Source organism: Phocoena phocoena, chromosome 16 (assembly GCF_963924675.1).
Source record: "Phocoena phocoena chromosome 16, mPhoPho1.1, whole genome shotgun sequence".
Taxonomy (NCBI): Eukaryota; Metazoa; Chordata; class Mammalia; order Artiodactyla; family Phocoenidae; genus Phocoena; species Phocoena phocoena.
In genome coordinates, this window is record NC_089234.1 from 71,475,032 (window position 1) to 71,496,448 (window position 21,417).

Sequence of the window (21,417 nt, forward strand, 5' to 3'; positions counted from 1 at the left end):
TTGAATACAGTTCCCTGTGCTATGCAGTAGGACCTGGTTGTTTATCCGTTCTGTATATACCAGTTTGCATCTGCTCATCCCAGACTCCCAGCCCATCCCTCTCCACCCCTCCGCCACCTTGGCAACCCCCGCAGTCTGTTCTCTATGTCACAATCAGCCTAAATTAATCCTTGTGCCAAATAGACCTATTTTGGGTGGCAAGTTTTGTTCCCCTGCACAGAATTGTTCCCATGTGGATTGCACACCAGTAAATAAGTTTACGTGGTGACCCAGTACACTGATGTTTTTGTAACTGTATTTATGACTGGGACAAGTTCTGTGAAACACTTGCTTATGTGCTTTGCACTGATTTTCTGTTCAATCCTATTTTGTTTTTAGCAAAATGTAGGTGACAACTGACTTGAACTAATTTCCTAATCCAATAGTGGGTCACAACCTGCAGTTTAAAAATCATGCTCTGATGTGCCCAGTGCTTTCCTGCCCCCAGGTTTCCATGGATCTGTGTCCTCTGCCTGGCCCATTTTCTCCCTCCCCTGCCCCATCCCTACTTAACTGTTACCCAGTTTGCTCCTCTAGTCACTTTGGGGTCTGTGCTCCAAAGTGTTTCCATGACGTTCAGTCCTTTTCCTGTACCACTTGGTACACAAACAGCAGTTAACAATTAAACCATTTCGTTTCTGTGAGCTCCTCATAAGGTAAAGGAGGGAAGGTACGATGTTAACCTCACCCCTGTATCCCTGGTGACTCACATATAGTAAGCACTCCAAAAATTGTATGTGCTGCCCTTAGTAATCAAAGTGTTCATCTAATTTCTGTGGTACTTTGCCCTCCCCATTTTCCAGGAAAATGAGCATACATCTTATTTGAGCCTCAAACGTCTCACCACCTTCCTTGATCTGGTTATCCATCTCTTTAATTCATGGATCTGTGTGACTGTCTTTTTTGTCCATGCTGCACTTGTGTGGCACACATTCTGCGTTAATTCAACACACCTTTATTAACATGCCTGTTGTCTGCCACAAACTCTGCTAAGAAAGATGACGTCGGGTCCCTGGCCTCGTGGAGCCTGGTCCAGGGAGGCCAGTGGACCTGTGGACAGTGACGAGGGATGCCCTGTGCCGAGCTGTGCTTAGGGGAACAGCATTACTGCTGCAGCAGGATTCCCCCCTCCCGCGTAACCAACTGAGAAGGACCTGAAGCTCCTTGGCATTTGGTTCAATTGTTTGTTAATTAACACACATGGGCTGGATAAATCTAAATCGAGCCTTGTTGCAGGGAAGCAGGGATGTGAGAGGAAACAGAAATGGGGAAGAAAATAATGCAGTAAAATGTAGATACAGGTTGCATGAAGTAGAGATGCCGAGAACACAGAAGAGAGTTCCTGCAGAAGATGTGCAGTGGAATCCCTCTTCTTTGTTACTGGGAAGGAAAACAGTAGGAATTTTGGCAGTCTGCATGTGCGGTGTCTTTGAGGACATAAGCTAGTCTTTTTTTTTTTTCTTTTTGCGGTACACGGGCCTCTCACTGTTGTGGCCTCTCCCGTTGCAGAGCACAGGCTCCGGCTGCGCAGGCTCAGCGGCCATGGCTCACGGGCCCAGCCGCTCCGCAGCACGTGTGATCTTCCCGGATCGGGGCACGAACCCGTGTCCCCTGCATCGGCAGGCGGACTCTCAACCACTGCGCCACCAGGGAAGCCCTTGAAAACCTTTTCAATCAAGCATTTGCATTGTAAAAGTAATCCATTGCTCTTTCAAGAAAATGTGGTAAATGTAAACACAGAAGTACAAACATGAAAAAAAAATTACCTAGACTACAATCCTCCCCAAACAACGGCTGTTGATATTTTTTCTTGATGTGATAGTGTATTTGCAGCATGCACTATGGTATGTGTTCTTTCCCCAGGATTTCTCCACTGTGCTCTTGATGTAGCAAAAGAGTTTATACCCCAGACTTTGAAACCTGCTTTCCACCAATGGTAATTATTTGGTAAAAGAGTCCCCTGGAATTATGAACCCATTATGCACATTTGTATAATACTGTGCTGATGTCAAAGTGATAAAAACTTGAGCTCGGAAACCATATAAATCTGACTAATTATATATGTATCTATTGCATAAAAGACCTTCATTTTCAGTGTCATTGAACAAAAGCAAAATTTACTGAGCTGGTAAACTATGAAAGTGTTGTTTTCACATATTAAATATTAACGAGGTTTTAATATTATCCTGAAGTTCTGTCCATTTCAAAGAACAAATCTAATTTTTATGGGAACACAGTGTTTGAGAAGAAAAAAGTTATAAGCTATGGTAAAGAAAGTTAACTCTTGGCTATCTGGAAAATTCTGTCTTCCAGATAGCTAAGCCTTCACTATCATTTCTCCTCTGAGAGTTTATTGGTTCACTCTGTATTTTAGATATGTGAATTAATATCCTAAATTAATGGATGTACTATTAGGAAATAGTTAATTTTTAAGATTAGATGTCTTTAAATTTTTTTGTTATAAAAATAGTAAATGTTCATTAAAAAATTGGGTGGGAGGGCTTCCCTGGTGGCGCAGTGGTTGAGAGTCCGCCTGCCGATGCAGGGGACACGGGTTCGTGCCCTGGTCCGGGAGGATCCCACATGCCGCGGAGCAGCTGGGCCCGTGAGCCATGGCCGCTGAGCCTGCACGTCCGGAGCCTGTGCACCGCAATGGGAGAGGCCACAACAGTGAGAGGCCCGCATACCGCAAAAAAAAAAAAAAAAAAAAAAAAATTGGGTGGGAGCTGGAAAAGGTAGGAAGATAAATTACCACCAACATTACTTTCACCCAAGGGCCGACCCTATTTATCTTGCTATATAGTTCTTCATGATTTTTTTTTTTTTGCATATTTTTCTGTTCTCTATCAGTATTTTTTTTTTTTTTTTCATTTTTTGGCCGTGCCACGTGGCTGTGGGATCTGGGATCTTAGTTCCCAGAGCAGGGATGGAACCTGGGCCCTCAGCAGTGAAAGTGTGGAGTCCTAACCACTGGGCCACCAGGGAATTCCTTCTATCAGTATATATTTCTTTTTCTTTTTAAAAAATATTTATGGGCTTCCCTGGTGGCGCAGTGGTTGAGAGTCCACCTGCCGATGCAGGGGACACGGGTTCGTGCCCCGGTCCGGGAAGATCCCACATGGCCACGGAGCGGCTGGGCCCACGAGCCATGGCCGCTGAGCCTGTGCGTCCAGAGCCTGTGCTCCACGACGGGAGAGGGAGGCCACAACAGTGAGAGGCCCACGTACCGCAAAAAAAAAAAAATTATTTATTTGGTTGCGCTGGGTCTTAGTTGCGGCAGGCAGGCTCCTTAGTTGTGGCCCACAGCCTTCTTAGTTGCAGCAGGCTGGCTCCTTAATTGTGGCATGTGAACTCTTAGTTGCGGCATGCATGTGGGATCTAGTTCCCTGACCAGGGCTTGAACCCGGACCCCTGCACTGGGAGCTCAGAATCTTATCTGCTGTGCCACCAGGGAAGTCCCCCTGTCAGTATATTTCTGATGCACATAGATAAATTTCTTTTGAACTGTAATTTCTGACCACCTAGACTTGAAAGTGATCATCCTTTCTCTCCTTTTCTCTTGCTCCTTACTGATGAACTTCCATTGGCTCTTTCTGGGCTCAACATTACACAAGCCAGTGGCGATGAACTAGAACTTGTTTTTCATTCTGAAACCATATGCACTTGATTGATCAAATAGGTACCTTGTGAGCTCTGTAGTCTGTGAACACCTGTCTCATCTATAACACAAATTGGCTGCTTGATTTCTAAAAGATATATATATGTTTTCCAGAAGGCAAAGGTCAGATGTCTTGCAGCCTAGGAAAACTGCCAGGGCTAAGTAAAATTCCGCTGATTGCTACAGCAGCAGAGTCAGTGTTTGAGTTTTACTTTACTTGTCTCTGTTGCTTTAATTTGTGAGGGACCTTTACCACAGAGCAAGGACCATTGTGCATGATGTCAGTGCTTTTCACATCATTTGCATGTGGTATGTTTTAATAGCCCCTTCATGAATCCTATTAGTCACTTCTTTCCTATATATAAGTAAAACTATGATTAACTCAGATGTATTGGCAAAGTAGGATGGAATGAGGTAATATCTTTTACTGTCTCTACTCTTGCAGTATAAACAAAACTGTCTTAGCCCATTTGGGCTGTTTTAACAACACAGACTGGCTTATAAACAACAGAAATTTATTTCTCACAGTTCTGGAGGCTGGAGGTCGAGGATCAGGGTGCTAGCTTGATGGAGTTCTGCCGACTGCTGACTGTGTGTGTCCTCGATTGGTAGAGAGCAGAGATCAGCAAGCTGCAGGGTCGCTCATGACTAGAAAGGACACTAATCCCGTCATGGGAGTCCCACCCTGCTGACCTCAGCTAAACCCAATCACCTCCCAAAGGCCTCACCTCCAAATACCATCACACTGGGGATTTAGGCTTCACCATGTGAATTTTGGACACAAACATTCAGTCCATTACAGAAACTGCATTCATTTTTCTGACTTTGATTTAGTCATGTTTTGAATATTGTATTTTTATTTTCCCAGGTGATTCTGATATACCTCCAAGGTCCCCACTTTGAACATCTATGGTATTATGTAATAAATTGATGGGAAATCGGGCTGAACTGTTAATGGCTCTCAGATGCTACCTAACTTGGAAAGTTTGGGGGGATTGTGTTAATCCCCACACCCATTTGTTTTCTTAGGATTTACCCAAATCTCTTTAAAAAAACAAAAAACAATTAGCCAACTAATAAGAGTTTGGTCAACGTAGGTCTTAGAGTACTCTGCTATTTCTTACATCTGGTATACACCTCTTGTATCACCATCATTCTAAGTGCTTTTTGCTGTACGTTGTAACAAACTTTGTGTCTCTGTTCCGTGTATATGGTAGCCCTTACGTGGACTAGTTGTCATGGGCTGCCTTCCAGAATTCGTTTTTTCAGTCAGATGTTTGGGGTTCAACATATATTTTCCCATAGAAATGATGATAATATGGCAGTTAGGCTAAAACCAAGTAGCTTGAAAAGGTGCACTAAAACCTTTCAAAATTCTGTCGTTGAGCGCAGTGGTCATGGTAAAGTTCTCATCAGGCTTTTTTTTTGGCCAAGTACTCCCTTCCGCTACCTCTCCCCCCAGCCCAGCATCATGGCTCTCTTTAAATGGGAAAATGCTGCGCTGAGAGAGAAGTGCTATGGTGTTGGGAGCCGTCTCTTGGCTGCCCCCTTTTTCTGCCTTTTTAATGGTGAGTGTCTGCCGACTGCAAAGACACAGCTAGGGTGGGCTGTGAATTCAGACAGCCAGCTCTCTTTTTACACTCTAAGTTTATCCATTAAAGAAGTTGTGTATTTATTTGGGGAATACAATAACAACTCTTGGTGCCACGTTAATTAACTTTCAGCGGGAGGAAGGGCTACTGAAGAGGAGTAAAGAGTTTGGCTGGGAGGCCACTGACCTGACTTAATTACAAAGCAGCCTTTCAAATAAATATTCTACGAATCGTCTCTATCCGCTGCTGCCGTGTGCTCACAGACTATGCAGTCAGAAGGGGCTTGGGTTAGCCTGAGAATTTGATGTCTGGCAATGGAAGAGAGTAGGTGCCTGTTGCGCGAACACTGAGTTTAAAAGCCCATTAGCTATTATGAGGAAGGAGATGGGGGAGAGTATTGCAGATGGAGACCAGCATAGAAAAGATCATCTGCCCAGGCAAGGAATGCAGCGCTGGGCTGCTGTTTCCATTCTAGCAAGAATTTCTGACTTTGCACGCTGTAAATTTAACGTATACTGTCAGATTTGAGGGTTGTTTGATCTCAGGGCAATGCAAGCACTGAAAATCTACTTCTGTCCGAATTGACAGCACTGGTGTGGACTCTTTTTAGGCTGTGGGATTAGGTGGACAGGAGATGGAAGGGCAACTCTGATAAAGAACTTCAGGGGGAATTAATCATGATCATAATTAGTACCGTTTCCTCTAACTTCTCTGGTCTTTAGTGTAAGAGCTCCTCAGCAATGCTGAAAAGTTAAGATTTTTTTAGCTGAAAAAACAAGACTGGAAGCCCTGTTCTTTCTAAGGCCAGAGAGAATATGGACTCCCATAGCACTGCCAGCCTGTGTAATGAAACACCCAAATCCAAGCTGCTGCGCTGGGCTTCCTGTGTTGCCTGCTTCATGGAAACAAATTAGTAGAGCAAACTGGTACAGGAAACCCAAGTTGCACCCCCAGGAGGCCTTGGTTCACTGAAGTGGGCAGCAAATTGATAGCTGGTAGCTCTACCAATAGATACCAAAAAGAAGCTGAGATTCATGTTTGTTTTCAGCTCCTGTTTTTCCTGCTCTCTTTTTTTGCTTCTGCATACTCTCGGACTCACTAAGCTACCCCTACTCGGCTACTCCCCAGTATTATTGGATAATTTACCCCAAATCCTACTTGCCCCTCAAGATGCTCTGAACTCACTGGTTGGGTGGGACCCAACTCTTTTGGTCACCATGGTGACTGCTACCCATTCCTCTCCTGGCAGCATCCATCACTTTTCCTGAGTCACACCGTCTCCCAGGCCAGTGGTTTCCTCAGCTCTTAAATGAAAGGGTGGATTTAGATCATTTCTCTTGCTGTTTCTGGCTCTAAAAATCTCTTACGGAGCTAGTTCAGACTGAAGACAGCTGTCCTCTTGAGATTGACAGAGAATGATAGAGTGGGTGGCCCTGGAAGGGACCTCGGCCGTCATCAAGGCCAGCGTAGATGAGGGCAGGTGAGTACCTACTCAAAGCCACACGCCAAGTCAGTTATACGTGGGCAAAGAGAGCTTTGTCTTGACTTGGCTTTTCAGAGTTACTGATGAGCAGGGTGCATGATTACTCTAAAATTAAAAGTCATTGGGCATAAGTTTCCACCAGGCATCTCTACTACGAAACGATGCCTCGCTTGAATTTTTTTCTCACCTACCAAGTACCCCCTATCGTGTCTTAGTTAAACCTGGGTGTAGAGTCCTTAAAGGGTAAATGCCATGGCATTTTGTTTCTTTAAGTGAATGGCTGTGAATTGTACTTCAGAGCTTGGCCCAGAATGTGGTCAGAGGATCGCCAAGGTTCTTAGGAGTTCTGCGAGGTGTTCCTGGGTTTCTCTCCTTCACTGCGGGTAGGAACTGTTTAGTATCTTGAAGAGCATTTGTGCATTAGGCGGCTCCAGGCTTCAGCACAGAATGCTTCCGACTCAGTGTGACTCCTCTGCCTTTTCCCATGCAAAGAAAGTGTACCGAAGCTATGTTTCCAGCTGACTCTGTGTGATCTTGGCTCATTCGCTTGTGCAGTAAGGTCTGTCTGCTTTGGTTGCTTTAAAAGACTACCTTTTGTCCATGGAACTGGTCTCACTTTACTGTATATATAGGGATCTTTGATCAAAGAGAACTAACCTGCTAAAAAGATACGAACTCTGCTACTTCGACGTCTTTACAGCTGTGCAATCAAAAATAATTTGTTGAGCCTGTGATTGAAAAGGTAAATTGCTATTGGTTGAAGAGACAGCATGGGGCAGTAACACCACCTTTTCCCCCTTTTAAAAAAGATTCCTGTTAAAATTACTTAACATCTCAAGCATATAGACAAATACAAAGAATGATATCACACCTTCCCTCTACCCGGCTCTGTGAAGTCTGTTCATCGTGGCACTTTCTACCCCCCTCACTAGCCCTCTTTTTTCTTCCTCTCTCTCTCACCCTCTACCAAAGTCTATAATTTGTTTCGTTTACTGTCTTGGCCCCCACTACAATGTAAGGCCCCTGAGGGCAGACATTTCTGACTCCTTAGTTCCCTGTTATATCATCCCTATTAACCAGTGTCTGACATTGTTCTCTATATTTGCATATTGCTTTACATTAGTGGATTAAATTAATTGCTTCCACGTATTGCTTCTTTTTATGAAGTAGAATGCAGTTCGGGGTTCCCTCTGCAACCGCCCACCCCCCCACCACCAAATCAAATTTTCCTTCTTCCCTACCTCACCATAGGTAACCTGTATTGTGAATTCGGCGTTTATCCTCTTTGCCTATGCTTTTTATATCTTAGGACATATTTATGTGTACCAATTAACCACTACGTAGAATTGTCTTCAGGTATTTGAGTTATTTATGTAAATAGTACTGTAACCTTTCTGGTTTAATGTTGAACTACATGCAGGACTGGGGGGACAAACCCAGTTAAGTCCTGGGACAACTAGTAAGCAGAACTCCTCAAACCCTCTTTAAGGAAGACTTTTCATGTGCCTTGAATAAATGCTGAAGCAACCACTGTGATTCACGTACCAGATAGCAATTAAGCTTTAACATCAGAGAATGAACCTGTCTCGATGTTCTCAATTAAAGTTTAAGAACTAGATGCGCTTAATGTATCTGTGCCAGAAAATTGGCCGTTCCTTTGCAGTTTTCTCCATGAAAAGGGGTCCTAATGGTCCAATCAAAAAGAATCTAATTAACCAAGTTTAAGTGGTCTGCAATTCTCAGCAAAACTGTTTTCCTTCCTTCAGCTGAGACGAGAGAAGATTGACCTTGAAAATACTTTGGAACAAGAACAGGAAGCACTAGTGAATCGTCTCTGGAAAAGGATGGATAAACTTGAAGCTGAAAAGCGGTTCGTTTAGTCTTGCTGTTCGGTGTTCTGTACGTATGTGTGTGTTGGAGGAGTGGGGTAGCTTGCTGGGTGTGACCGAGGAATGACAATGGGACATTTTAATTCCTTGATTGACGCACATCATTTTAATTTGACAAGTGGAAAAAAATGTTGATAGCCTGTCCTGTTGGTCACTTCTTTATACCTCTCCCTCACTGACCCGGTAGAATTTCTTTTCATTTGGTATTAAAGCCTGTGAAGAAATTCATTAAGGAGCCGTTGTTCACCTCTGTTGTTCTAGAGGATGGTTGCAGTTCCAGCTTTTTACCTAATTGAACTGGCTTCCCCATTCATTTTCTGAAGTGCTTCGGATATGTGCTGGGTACTGTGAATTATCACACATTTCTAGAAGGTACTTCATGAGGAAGGCTGGGATTTTGATAGAAAAATGATCATCTGTGTGTTTTAAGACTTGCTGTAAAGAAATACCGGTACATATTTAAGGTTAGGGTTCTTGGTGTTAAATGTATATACATGGATATGGAATACTCAGCCGCACATATCTCTTGAACCCCTGTGTGCAAGATCCGGTTGGGCCCTTAGATTTAAGTACCATGTGCTTTGGGGTGGGTGGAGCGGAGCTTGAATAATGGCAGGAGGTTCTGTGGGTGGGACGTGTGTCTGGGTGTAGAAAGGGAGCTCCTTGAAAATATTCATCTACTTCACCACGATCTTCTGTTTGCTAACCAGAGACATTTGCCATAAGTACTTGGTTTGGATAGACTTCCATAAATTGAGTTCATCTCAAGATTTGCAACATAGAGCCATACCACAGGCTTAAGAAAACTGACAATCTGAGGTATATCTATACGGAATTATGCAAGCAGTAGTCGAATCAGCTGTGTTTTGCCTTATTACAGTAGTGTTAATAAATTGAAGCTTGAAAAATTATTTCATATAATAGATAGAGGGACCATTACAATATTTAACCTACTAGTTTTCTCAACAAGGCCTGAAGGTAATTCACAGTTTGCACTTGGGTAAACTCAAAGGTAAAAAGGTGAAAACCAAACTAAACCAGAAACTTCCCAGCAGCTTATAAAAAGGGGCAGAGAGGTCTGTTGCCAGTCTGTCTTCCTTTTTAAAAAGCAGTGGGAGGTTTTATATATATAAGTACCAAATTATTGCATCGAACATTATGAAATTGTCACTTTGTAGAATATTCATGTTTTATGTGCTTCAAAATAATGATAATTGGTAGAGAAGGTGGCACCACCAGTTATTAACCCAGTACATTTTGTTTTTGTTTTTTACCTTTTTACCTTTGCTGTGGCCTGAAGCAAAGGGCCTTCAGTCCAGTTTGCCATACCTTCAGGATTGGTTTTTCAGGAGGGGAGTTGAGAAGTCAGTCTCTTTACATGATGTCACTCTCCAAGGAGAGTCATAGTCTGTAAGTTTCAACTGAAAGCCTTGAACGGAAATTCCTCCCGTGTCGCCGTTCCCTCCAACCCAAGCATGTGGACCATTTAGTCAGCGGATCATTCTGATTGCCCAGTGTATTCCGGCATGATAATGAGAAGCCAGGGTTACAGACTTGTTTTTCATTAAGGCTTAATTACCAGTGGCCGTTTGAAAGGAGAAAAAGGAAGGTGGCTCCTTCAGCTCTGCCCTCTGACTTGACTGTCAGGTAAGGGCGACCAGAAGTTGATGGAAAATGGGCACAGGAGTCAAACAATTCAGTGGATTTTGGCGATTCACATGGGCATGCTGTTAATGAACCTCCCGGCTAGAATTTGTTGTTTTTGTCTTTATTTATTTTTCTGATTGCTGAGAACTTATTCATGTATTTTTTAAATAGACGATGGTGAGCATCAAATCAACGTTTTGTGTTTTAAAGGCAAACTGTTTTTCATTGTTGGAATTTTCTTTTCAATGAAGAATCCTGCAGGAGAAATTAGACCAGCCGGTGTCCGCTCCCCCATCGCCTAGAGACATCTCCATGGAGATCGACTCTCCAGAAAACATGATGCGACACATCAGGTTTTTAAAGAATGAAGTGGAGAGGCTGAAGAAGCAACTGAGAGCTGCCCAGTTACAGCGTACGTAGCCTTGGTGTCACTGGTCATCTGTCCACAGAATTAATCCACTTACCAAGTATAGAGTTTTACCTATATTTACTATTGAATTTGTATAAATCAAATTCATATTGTGTTTCATTGCTAGTACATATTTATATGTCTGTCATCCTGGAATAGATTATTTAAAAAAAAATTACAGTAGGGCAGGGCAAATAGTTTAGAATACTTCTAGAAAATCACATAATTTCAGGATGGTCCAGAATCAGAGGTACTATTTCTTTCTTTTTTTTTTTAATAAATTTTTATTGGAGTATAGTTGATGTACAGTGTTGTGTTAGTTTCTGTGGTACAGCAAAGTGAATCAGTTATTCATATACATATATCCACTCTTTTTTTTTGGGGATTCTTTTCCTGTATAAGGTCGTTAAATAATATTGAGTAGAGTTCCCTGTGCTATATACAGTAGGTCCCCATTAGTTATCTATTTTATATCAGAGGTACTATTTCTAACCTTCTCCCTGGTGTTCACCTCTCGGATGGTGCTAACAGAAGCAATGCAGGAGACCTCAGTGTACTTTGGGGGCATTAGGCAGAGAATAGTATTTATCTTCTTTACTACCGAAATTTGGCCTCAGCTAACGATTGCTCGTGGTGGTTGAGGAATAAATGCTTTTGAAATTTCTCCTTTTTATTTTTGGAAATCAAAGGAACTAATTTCTGGACACTTGATTACGTCACTTTGCATTCACTTGGGTTTCTTCTGTTTTGGTTTTTAGGCCGTTCAACTTATTTGAATAGATAATACAGTGAAAGGTATGCAGGGGGAAAATGTCTCCCTTTCACCCCTGATCCCCAGCCGCCCAGTTCTCACAATTAACACATTTTTAATATATTCTTCAGGGGTGTGTGTGTATGGGCTTCTTTTTTTTTTTTTTTTTTTTGTGGTACGCGGGCCTCTCACTCTTGTGGCCTCTCCCATTGCGGAGCACAGGCTCCAGACACACAGGCTCAGCGGCCGTGGCTCACGGGCCCAGCCGCTCCGCGGCATGTGGGATCTTCCCAGACCGGGGCACAAGCCCGTGTCCCCTGCATCGGCAGGCGGACTCTCAACCACTGCGCCACCAGGGAAGCCCTGTATAGACTTCTTTTATACAAATAGTAGCACAATGAACATACCCTTTTGCATTTTTCTTTTCACTCACTATGTATTACAGTTTTTTCCCTGCCAATATATACAGAGCTGCCTTACTCCCCCTGCCCCTTTTTTTTTTGAATCTTTTGGCCGCACCGTGCGGCACGTGGGATCCTAGTTCCCCGACCAGGAATTGAACCCGCTTTGGAAGCACGGAGTCTTAACCACTGGACCGCCAGGGGAGTCCGCTCCCCCTGTTAAAGGCTCTGTAGTATTTGAGTGTATGGATACACTGTAACTTATTTAACTCATCCCTTACCAACAGACCTCTTTGGGTGCTGATGCTACAACCATAGCGAACATCTCTGTACAAACATTTGAAACCTGTGCACGAACACCTTCAGGGTAAATTCCACGGCATGGATTTGCTGAGTCAGATGAAATGTGCATTTAAAATTTCAGCGCTTCTTACCTTTATGTTTTCTTCTCCGAAGTTGATTTCAAGTTCTAGTGCAGTAGTGCATCTGGGATGGGTGCATCAAGGTTCTCCTGGGAGCCTTTAGGAAGTACAGTGTGGTCAGTTTCCTGTTGCCGCTGTTAACAGATGAGCACAAACTTAGTGATTTAAAACAACACAAATTTATTATATCACATTTTTTGGAGGCCTGGGTTCAAAACAGGTCTCACTGGGCTAAAATCAAGGTGTCAGCAGGGCTGGTTCCTTGTAAAAGGCTCTAAGGGAGAATCCGTGTCTTTGCTTGTTCCAGCTTCTGGAGGTTGTCTGCATTCTCTGGTTCATGACTCCTTTGCATTGGTACCACTCCCACCTCTGCTTCTTGTCACATCTTTTCCCTCTGACCCTCCTGCCTTCCCTGTGTAAGGACTCTTGATTGCATCGGGCCCAGACAGATAATCCAGGATGAGTTCCCATCTCCACGTCCTTAATTTAATCACACCTGCAAGTCTCTTTTGCCATGGAAGGCAACCTGGACACGGGCTCCAGGGATTAGGATGCAGACATCTTTGGGAGTCCACTGTCCTGTCTAACCCCATCCAGGGTTCTGGGCTTTTTTACTCTAGGGGTGGAGCCTGGTCCTCTGTATTTTTTTAAGTAGAGGTGATTCTGAATGTACCCTGGCTTGAGAACCATAATGGATGTGTATTCCGTGAAAACAAACCACAGGGTTCTCAAATATTAGTTGCTTTAGGTTAGGATATTTTTTGAGTTTTTGCCGTGTTGGACAGACACAGGTCTTGTGAGCCCCTTTCTGAGCTCTTTCCACTGCTGTCAGTTTATATTTTTCTTTCTTGTATAGACTTGCCTTGTTGTTCCCCAGACAACATTTTTAGAAGAAATTTGGGAAGAATATCTTACTTCCTCTGCTTCCTTCCTACTGTACTGTTCGGTCTCTGGAGAGACTGCGGATGTCAGCAGAGGCTTCTGCAAAGTGCTGTTTGGATTCTGTGAGGACAGGGAAGGCCGTGGCACTTAGCTGTACACAGTAGCTTTGGGTTGGGTGTAGAGTATGAGTTAATGGCTTTCCTCATCCACCTGCCTCTGCCTCCTTAGGTTGGATAACCTTGTCCACTTTGAAAGCTCCTGGGGCACTTGGTCCCTCTCCCCCAAGTCCAGCTGTGTCTGAACTTGAACCGCTCTCCCAGTAGCTCTCAACTGACAGAGTCCCCTGGGGAGTTTTCGGTAGACCAGTGGAGAGGCTTCATTCTCGGGGATTCTGATTTAAGTGGTTTGGATGGGGTCTGGGCACCCCATCCAATACGGCTAGTATTTTCTAGCCATAAACCTGAAAGGGAATTTAAAAGGTACAGGCCACCTTGGGATCAGGTAGGACTCGTCTCTTGGGAGACTGTCCGTAAGTCACCCTCAGTTGACACTATCTTGGAGTAACTGCTATGAGATGGCTGAAGATGGGGGCAACATAACCTCTGGACCCTGAGTCCTAGGGAGCTCTTTGTGGGAGAAAGAGGAAGACTCCTGAGAGTAAATCTATGGTCCTTTGAAGTCAGGTGTGCGGTAGCCAGCAGAGGGCACCCAAGGAATGCCACGGGGTCAGCCATCTGTGCCTGGGTCTCTCACTCCCAGAGGCTGTGGGCCTGGTGCCTTCTCGGTGCCTCCGGCTTCTGGGTTAATTGCCAGACTGCCAGGAGGTCTTTTCAGCCATCACCCCTGGTGACTGATGTTCTTGTCGGTAGCTTATTGTTGAAGGATCCCCCTGCTGGTTTCCCCAGATGCTACAGGATTGCCATTTTCTTTGAAAGACAGTGTTTCCTCTTAAGTAATTATTCTCAAAGCCTCATGAATCCTCAGTTCTGTGAAGCTTTCCTATTTATGGAAAAGAAAGGCAACCTCCTCCGACAACTGTCCCTCTCGTCTAGAAACAGTAGATACTCCAAGAGGTCAATGTAGCGATGCCTGTAGAGCAAGTGAAAAATTCCATCTGCTGACCTATTTGGGATGAAATAACTTAAATCATTTATATTAAAAGTGTACTTTGTAAATATTTTCCCAGCATGCCTTCCATTAAAGTGATTTTTGCATCTGGATTAGACAGCAGGGTTTCTGGTTAGATTGAAAACGGCCCAGGAATATAGTGTTTAATAATGTTGGTATTTCCATTTGAATTTATGAAATAAGGATATTCAAGATAACCAAGATAAGTATTCAAGATACTTAGTGACAACACAGGACAGCGGGGAAGGGTCATGTTTTCCCTTTGCCTGAAAGGACACTAGAGGGCGCCACAGAGTCCTGCACAGGGTCACTCAGAAGGGCAGGGGTTATAGTGGGTCCAGGCAACTCAGCAGAACGAGATTCCAGAGCCCCAGCAGGGTATCAGTTCCACATTTCAGATTCACAGGAAGGATGATCTGGCCGGCTTAGCCTGGGTCCAGTGTCTCGCCCTGGGGCTGGTTAGCTCTGGCCGGCGCTGTAGCAGAGACCTCTCCGCATACGGGGCAGCTCCCAAGGAAGGGGTATTTGTCATAAGCATGGTGCCATCCCAAGATCCTGGCTGCATGTATGTCTTTACCTGCTGTTTGACTCCGAAAGACTGTGCGTAAGTCAGGAAATAGTAACACAAACACCAAAAACTAGACTGATTTGAAATATTGATCTAAAGTTGCTTGTTACGTCAGTTTCTAGTTTTATAAAAAGATTTATAACTGTTACCTAGCACGTTGAGTACACTGGTTCTCCGTGTGCAAACCGCTCCCCCCCCCCCCCGCACCTCCCAGTGCGCTGGGGGGTGTGCTAACAAGTGTGACCCATGGGTGTGCTCCCATAGGTGACCTACCCCGCTGTGTCTGGAGTTGACAGACAGCAGAACTGGTGCCTGGAGGGGAGCCCCGTGGGCTGAGTCTGTTTCCCCAGCTGGACCCCGTTCCCTCTCTGCTCCAGCAGTATAGAGGGAGCTCTGGGAGCTGCTCGGGCCACACGTAGCTCCAGCATTCCTTCCTCTACATAAAGCACTTTAGAAGGCAGGGAAGCAGGATGGAAGATGCCTAATCTGACAGCACTGCTTTTCATATGTTTTTCTAAATGCATATTGTGGGTCAACCTTGGTACCTGGGATAAACTTGAAATCCAGATCTCATCTGTGTGTGGGAGAGTGAGAATGGCTGTCTTTCAGCACTTCTTGGTCTGTGGCACAGGAGCTGGACCACCGTCTTTTTGAAGAGTGTACTCTGGTTTAATTGAGAACTCTGGCCTTTCAGATTCCGAGAAAATGGCGCAGTATCTGGAGGAGGAACGCCACATGAGGGAAGAGAATCTGAGGCTGCAGAGGAAGCTGCAGAGGGAGATGGAGAGAAGAGAGGCCCTCTGTCGGCAGCTCTCCGAGAGCGAGTCCAGCTTAGAGATGGATGACGAAAGGTGCGTGCGTGTCTCACGAGCCTCGGGAAAGCAGCCAGCCCAGGCTCCGGCCCCTCTTCACCTCCTGTAAGATGAGGCAGCAGATGGCAGGAACGTTTATTTATTGTGATGATGAGTACCGTGGCCTCGGTGCGGATGCTGAGAATGGGATAAATGAAGAAGTTTGACCGTCCTCCTTAAACACAGAAAGACACACAAAAAATGGCCTTTCCCGAATTACTCAGTGGGACAGACACGGAGGCGGGTTTTGTGTCGGGAGGCAGCGTTTGCAGGTGTCGTTGAATCGTCCCATCCTGGAGCATGGGCGCATATCTTAATCCCTAGGTACTGGTGAGCAGGTGGTGTGCGGTGCAGCCTGAGGAAGCACATACACCCAGGGGGCGAAAGAGTCCACGGCGGGGTGGGTGGAAGTTGTTGAAAGCCAGAGGCTTTGGTTTACCACACTTGGTAACTTCAACCTTTTTGCAGCTGGTTTTCAAAAACAGAACTCACGCAGTGCGTTTATCTGCTCAGGTCGCAATGTCAAGTCCCCTCCCTGGCCCTCTGGGAAATGGGCCGGCATAAGAGAGGTATCCTTTGGTTAACTAGAGGACACGGCTCAGTTCTCCTTGCTCACCCAGATTTTCCTTTCCTTCCCCACCTGCCCTCCTCCTGTGTGCTTGGGAGTGAGGTGATCGTTAAGATAAGCAACATCCACCTGTGCTGGGCAGCCAGCGCCTCAGACCAGGGTCTGCCAACGGCTGTGAGGACTAGTACAGGCTGTCGATGCCAGAGCATGTTGTTTGAACACATGTGGGCAGTGTTAGCAGATCAGCACTCTGTTTCTCTTATTGAATAGATCCAGAGGGCTAACAAGGCTTTTTTTTTTTTTTTTTGCGGTACGCGGGCCTCTCACTGCTGTGGCCTCTCCCGTTGCGGAGCACAGTCTCCGGACGCGCAGGCTCAGCAGCCATGGCTCACAGGTCCAGACGCTCCGCGGCATGTGGGATCTTCCCGGACCGGGACATGAACCTGTGTCCCCTGCATCAGCAGGCGGACTCTCAACCACTGCGCCACCAGGGAGGGGCTTTTGATTAATTTGCTGTGGACAGTATTTGCTGTGGTATTATCGTTTCATGAAAAATGTAAATTTTTCTATAATGAAGATCTAGTCTTTTTTGGGGGCTGCACTGCACAGCTTGCAAGGTCTTAGTTCCCCGACCAGGGATGGAACCCAGGCCCTCAGCAGTGAGAGCACAGAGTCCTAACCATTTGGACCACCAGGGAATTCCCGATCTACTTTTATAATTTAAAAAACTTTATAAAAAACAGACTTAGAACTGTTTTTTTTAAAAAAATATCTTCCTCATTTGAAAAGAATAAAGAGGATTCTTTCTCGGAAGTTTCTATCATAAAACTATCAACCTTAACTCTGAATTTCACTGATCTGCTTCTGACAGTGTCTCATTCTTTCTGAAACTCTTATCCTCTGAAAACCATTTCATTGAAAACATAAGCTACAATAGTAGATAACTTATTAACTACTTTTTTAACTACCTTAAGACATGGAGCAGAGCATGTATTAACACACACAGTACCCTGTGCTTGATTTTGATTACGACATACTCTGAGGGACAGTTTCTTTGACTGTGGTGACAACACTGAAGCTTCTTCAGGCTTTCCAGATAAATTTTTTTTTTTCCCAAGGATTGGTATTCACTCCAGAAGGTTTGCCTTACCTTTTTAGGTCAGATTATCCCAGGTAGAGTACAGCTGTTGAATAAAGACATCTGCTCTCTCTACTGGGAATGATGATGTCAGATTTGGGAGGAAGAAAATAGTCAGACACTTGAGACGTCTACAAGTGTGTTTAATTCCTTAAAGACCAAGAGGCGGTCTTAGCCACCCCACTGGCTGTAGAATACAAGAGGTCCAGCCTGGTGGCACTGTGGTGGGCCGTGCTAAAGAGAGTAGGAAGAATTGGTGGTAGGTAGCTCGTTGAAAGGTGCATGCCAAACTTGGGAGTCTAGCTTCCCTGGTGGCGCAGTGGTTGAGAGTCCGCCCGCTGATGCAGGGGACACGGGTTCGTTCCCCGGTCCGGGAAGATCCCACGTGCCACGGAGCAGCTGGGCCCGTGAGCCGTGGCTGCTGAGCCTGCGCGTCCAGAGCCTGTGCTCCGCAACGGGAGAGGCCACAACAGTGAGAGGCCCGCGTACAGCAAAGAAAAAAAAAACAAACCTTGGGAGTCTGGTTTTCTTCGAGTTGAATAAACTAGCATAGGAATACCTGTGTTAAAAGTTCCTCACGTGAACTGGTTGCGTATAAGGGCTGAGATGTTTTCTGGGATAGAAACGCCTGCACATGTGGCCGTTCCTTCCTTTGGCCAGAAGGCCTGGGAAGGATCGCTTATTAGGGAGTCTCTCAAGCAGAAATTCCTCCTCCTCAGCTCTCTGTGCTTGTTTTCACAAAGTGCGGCCTGATGTGACTCCCGAATCCAGTAATGAGTCAGACCCGGCACGGCGTGACCTGCAGAGGTGCTCAGCCCATGTGTCATTTATTATATTCCACGTTCTGCATTTGAACACATGACTGTTAGTTAAGCAAGCCCTGCCTTGTGGACAATTGACATCCATTTCACGGGATCACATTGTCTCCAATTCGATGATATGCGTCTCAGAGGGCTTGTTTGGTTTTGCCTTTCAAGTAACAGTTTACAGGTAGCCACTAGAACGTGGATTTGTCTAATTCTTGGGACAGTGGTGGTGAATGTCTGCATAGCTATAGTGTGATGGAGAAAAGCCTGGTCCTCTCTGTTGCATGACGCAGCTCTGTCACCAGGCCTCCATCCTGAGCGAAAACACCCCGGATTCCCTCACCTGTGGCCCTGGGGAGAGAGCTTTGCCAAGCAGTGGAACAGCATGGCTCTGGGGTCCATATTATACATGTCTCCCCACTGCAGCATTGATTTCTAAACATTCAGGAGTTTGACCTCAAGATGTGAACCCCAAACATTTTCTCATAGGAGCTTTCTTAGGAACTACTGCAACGCAGGTGGCTCTAACCATCTCCTTCACTCCTCTTAGGTATTTTAACGAGATGTCTGCACAAGGATTAAGACCTCGCACTGTGTCCAGCCCGATTCCTTACACACCTTCTCCCAGTTCTAGCCGGCCGATATCACCTGGTGAGTACGTGTTCTCAGCTACCTCTCTTTCTGCTGTATTTAACGTATCCCTGAATACATTCCCTTCTAGCATATGAAAAGCTTGTAAACAGAGGGTGGTCACGTGTTGTCCAAAAACACCAGAAATGATCAGTGCTATCACAACTGAGTCTTAGCTTGCAATTTTAAAACAGTGTCAGCTGGTGGTTTTCTGGAACCAAAAAAGTAACTTAACTCTGAAAAACCTTATCAAAAAGACTATCTTTGACTATGATTTTAAGTGCCGGTGGTTTGACAAAAACCTCGGGCAGATTTCGGAGATGCACCATAGCATATCTTTTATGGGTTCTCTCATTATGGTCTACATACCTCATCTCCTTTTTATCCTCAGAATAATTAACGCAGGCGTCGTGTTAAAATTGAGGAAGCAGTCATTTGGTGGGTCTGTAGTTACTGGTCTCGTGGCCAGGAAGTGGCCGGGGCCAGGCAGGGCGTGTCTTGCTTCACACAAAGCCTGTGTTCTTTCGAGCACGAGCTGCGTCCTGCTATTTCCACTGATGGGTGAGTGGGCCTCGGCCCTAGTAGGCAGGCCGTGCAGGAAGGAACTGGTTGCGCTTCTGCCTCTGGCTTTGCCCCTCAGAAGCCTTTCCCTCAAAGGCGTGCTTGTGTTCATCTGACCCTGAAAAACTCTCTCCCCAGGGTCTCTGGCTCGGTACCCACACAGCATGGGGCTTTCGGGCCAGGAGGGCAAGTAAATGATCCAGCAGGGAAGAAAGAGGAAGCAGGGGGCCGGAGCGGGGGTGTGTGGGCAAGTGGGGTGGAGGGAGGAAAGCAAAGGTAGTCGGCCAAGGGATCGTGTCTTGTGACTGAAGTGTCCAGGCTGACGTTCTTGTGCGCGCTGGTAAACAGATTTTCAACAGAGTTGGGGAAAAACGTGTGTGGGGAGGGGGGAAGGGCGGTGGCGGAGCACTTTCACACAGAATACAGTGACGTGACGGCTTAGAAGGGTGGCAGCAATAAAGGTTTTGTGGCTTCAGACAGTAAAACAGCTTCAGGTTAGGGTGACATCTCATTTTGTCTGTTTGTAATCATTAGACACCAGGGACGCCCTTCAGGTTGACCAAGGGGAAATGCTGCAGCCTCGCAGGTGGCCGTGGATAGCGGCAGGCAGGAGGGGCCTGGTTTTGTGAGTTTAGGATCCAGCCCAAGCACTGTGCCGCTGTGACTTCTTGTTTTTGTAAGAGGGGTGATTTTTAAAAAGTCCAACACGAAGTGTGGCAGCTTTTGTCCACTTGGGGCCGGCACGCTCTCTGGCATGTGACGGGGCGGGGGGAAGAGGGGCTGTGTGTGAACCAAAAGGACTTTCTGTTGTGGATCCACAGCACAGTCCTCAGCTGTTCTTGCCCAGAGGATGTTCCTGAATCTGTTTCTCCTGCTCTGCAGTGGCCTTGAGGTCTCTCCAGAAGCTTCTCTCCCTAGCCGCCTCTCAGTTTTCCCCAAATAGCACTTGGATTTCGTTACCATGATAAAGGTTGTCTTTGCTTTCTGATTTATTGATGTAAAAGGAAGTCATGAGTTAGGAAGAAGCAAGGAGGGAGGCTTTTATAGTTGATCGTGATGCTGATTCATGCTAATATAAATTCATGTTCTCTTTGATTTATTTAAACCTACAGGCGTGTAACTTCCAGTTCATTAAATATAGTGTTGTGGTCATTGAAGAAAGAAAAAAACAAAAGTGAGGCCTTGGTTGGGAATATTAACTTCTATGGTAACAAATACTCTGCAGGAAGATTTTATTCCATGCACAGAATTTTGGCTTTCGCTGGCCCTGTTCCTGTAATGCGGGGCTTGCTTGTATAGACAAGCTAGGTGGTTTTCCCTTAAACTACATCATAATAAGTAACACCTAGATTTTTTTTTTTCTCTCAGCCAGCCTTAGTGAGGACATTTGTATCGTATTTTAAGTTCTATAATATCATCAAAGTAGATTATAATCTCCTATTTGGCGGTAGAATTACTCCTATTCTGATCTAGTCCATTGGGTACATAATACATTAGCAAAATCTGAATTTTCAAGTTTTCTTTTCACTTTATTTTTTATTGGAAGAATTTGTGCTTCTCAGTATTAAGAATATCTAATCACTTCTCTAGTGGAATTATGCTGTTTGTATAGTTTTCGTTTCCATTTGAAGCATTTTGGCTTTTCTTCTTCCCTTACCATTTCTGGTTAACATTGACATTGGCAGTCTTGCATTTTCACTGACTTGGAATATTTTGAGGGCTATCTCACAATTTGATTGAAAGGTACATTTCCCAGTACTTCTGAAAAATCTTCTTCTTGCTTATGTGTGGATTTATATATGTGGATTATATAGAGGGACAGTATTATTTTTTCAACAATTTTTTTCAGGTTGTTCACTATTTTATATAGCCTGAGAAAAAGACATTCCCAGTTAACATATTTTCATATGCCTGTATCAGCCATGGGGAATACTGAAGTTGTAAAAAGGATCTACATCCCGCTAGCAACAGGCACACCCACCACCCAGATCTTG

At 45.0% G+C, this 21,417-nt stretch overlaps 1 protein-coding gene across 1 annotated transcript in view; it reads left to right on the forward strand.

The window, feature by feature from the left end:
• CCDC6 (coiled-coil domain containing 6) overlaps nucleotides 1–21,417 on the forward strand; it is a 109,776-nt gene that overhangs the window by 78,400 nt on the left and 9,959 nt on the right. Inside the window, exons 4-7 of the mRNA XM_065894503.1 lie at nucleotides 8,539–8,642; nucleotides 10,560–10,720; nucleotides 15,564–15,720; nucleotides 18,783–18,883. Coding sequence (XP_065750575.1) covers nucleotides 8,539–8,642; nucleotides 10,560–10,720; nucleotides 15,564–15,720; nucleotides 18,783–18,883 — 523 coding nt within the window. The remainder of the gene's footprint in view (nucleotides 1–8,538; nucleotides 8,643–10,559; nucleotides 10,721–15,563; nucleotides 15,721–18,782; nucleotides 18,884–21,417) is intronic.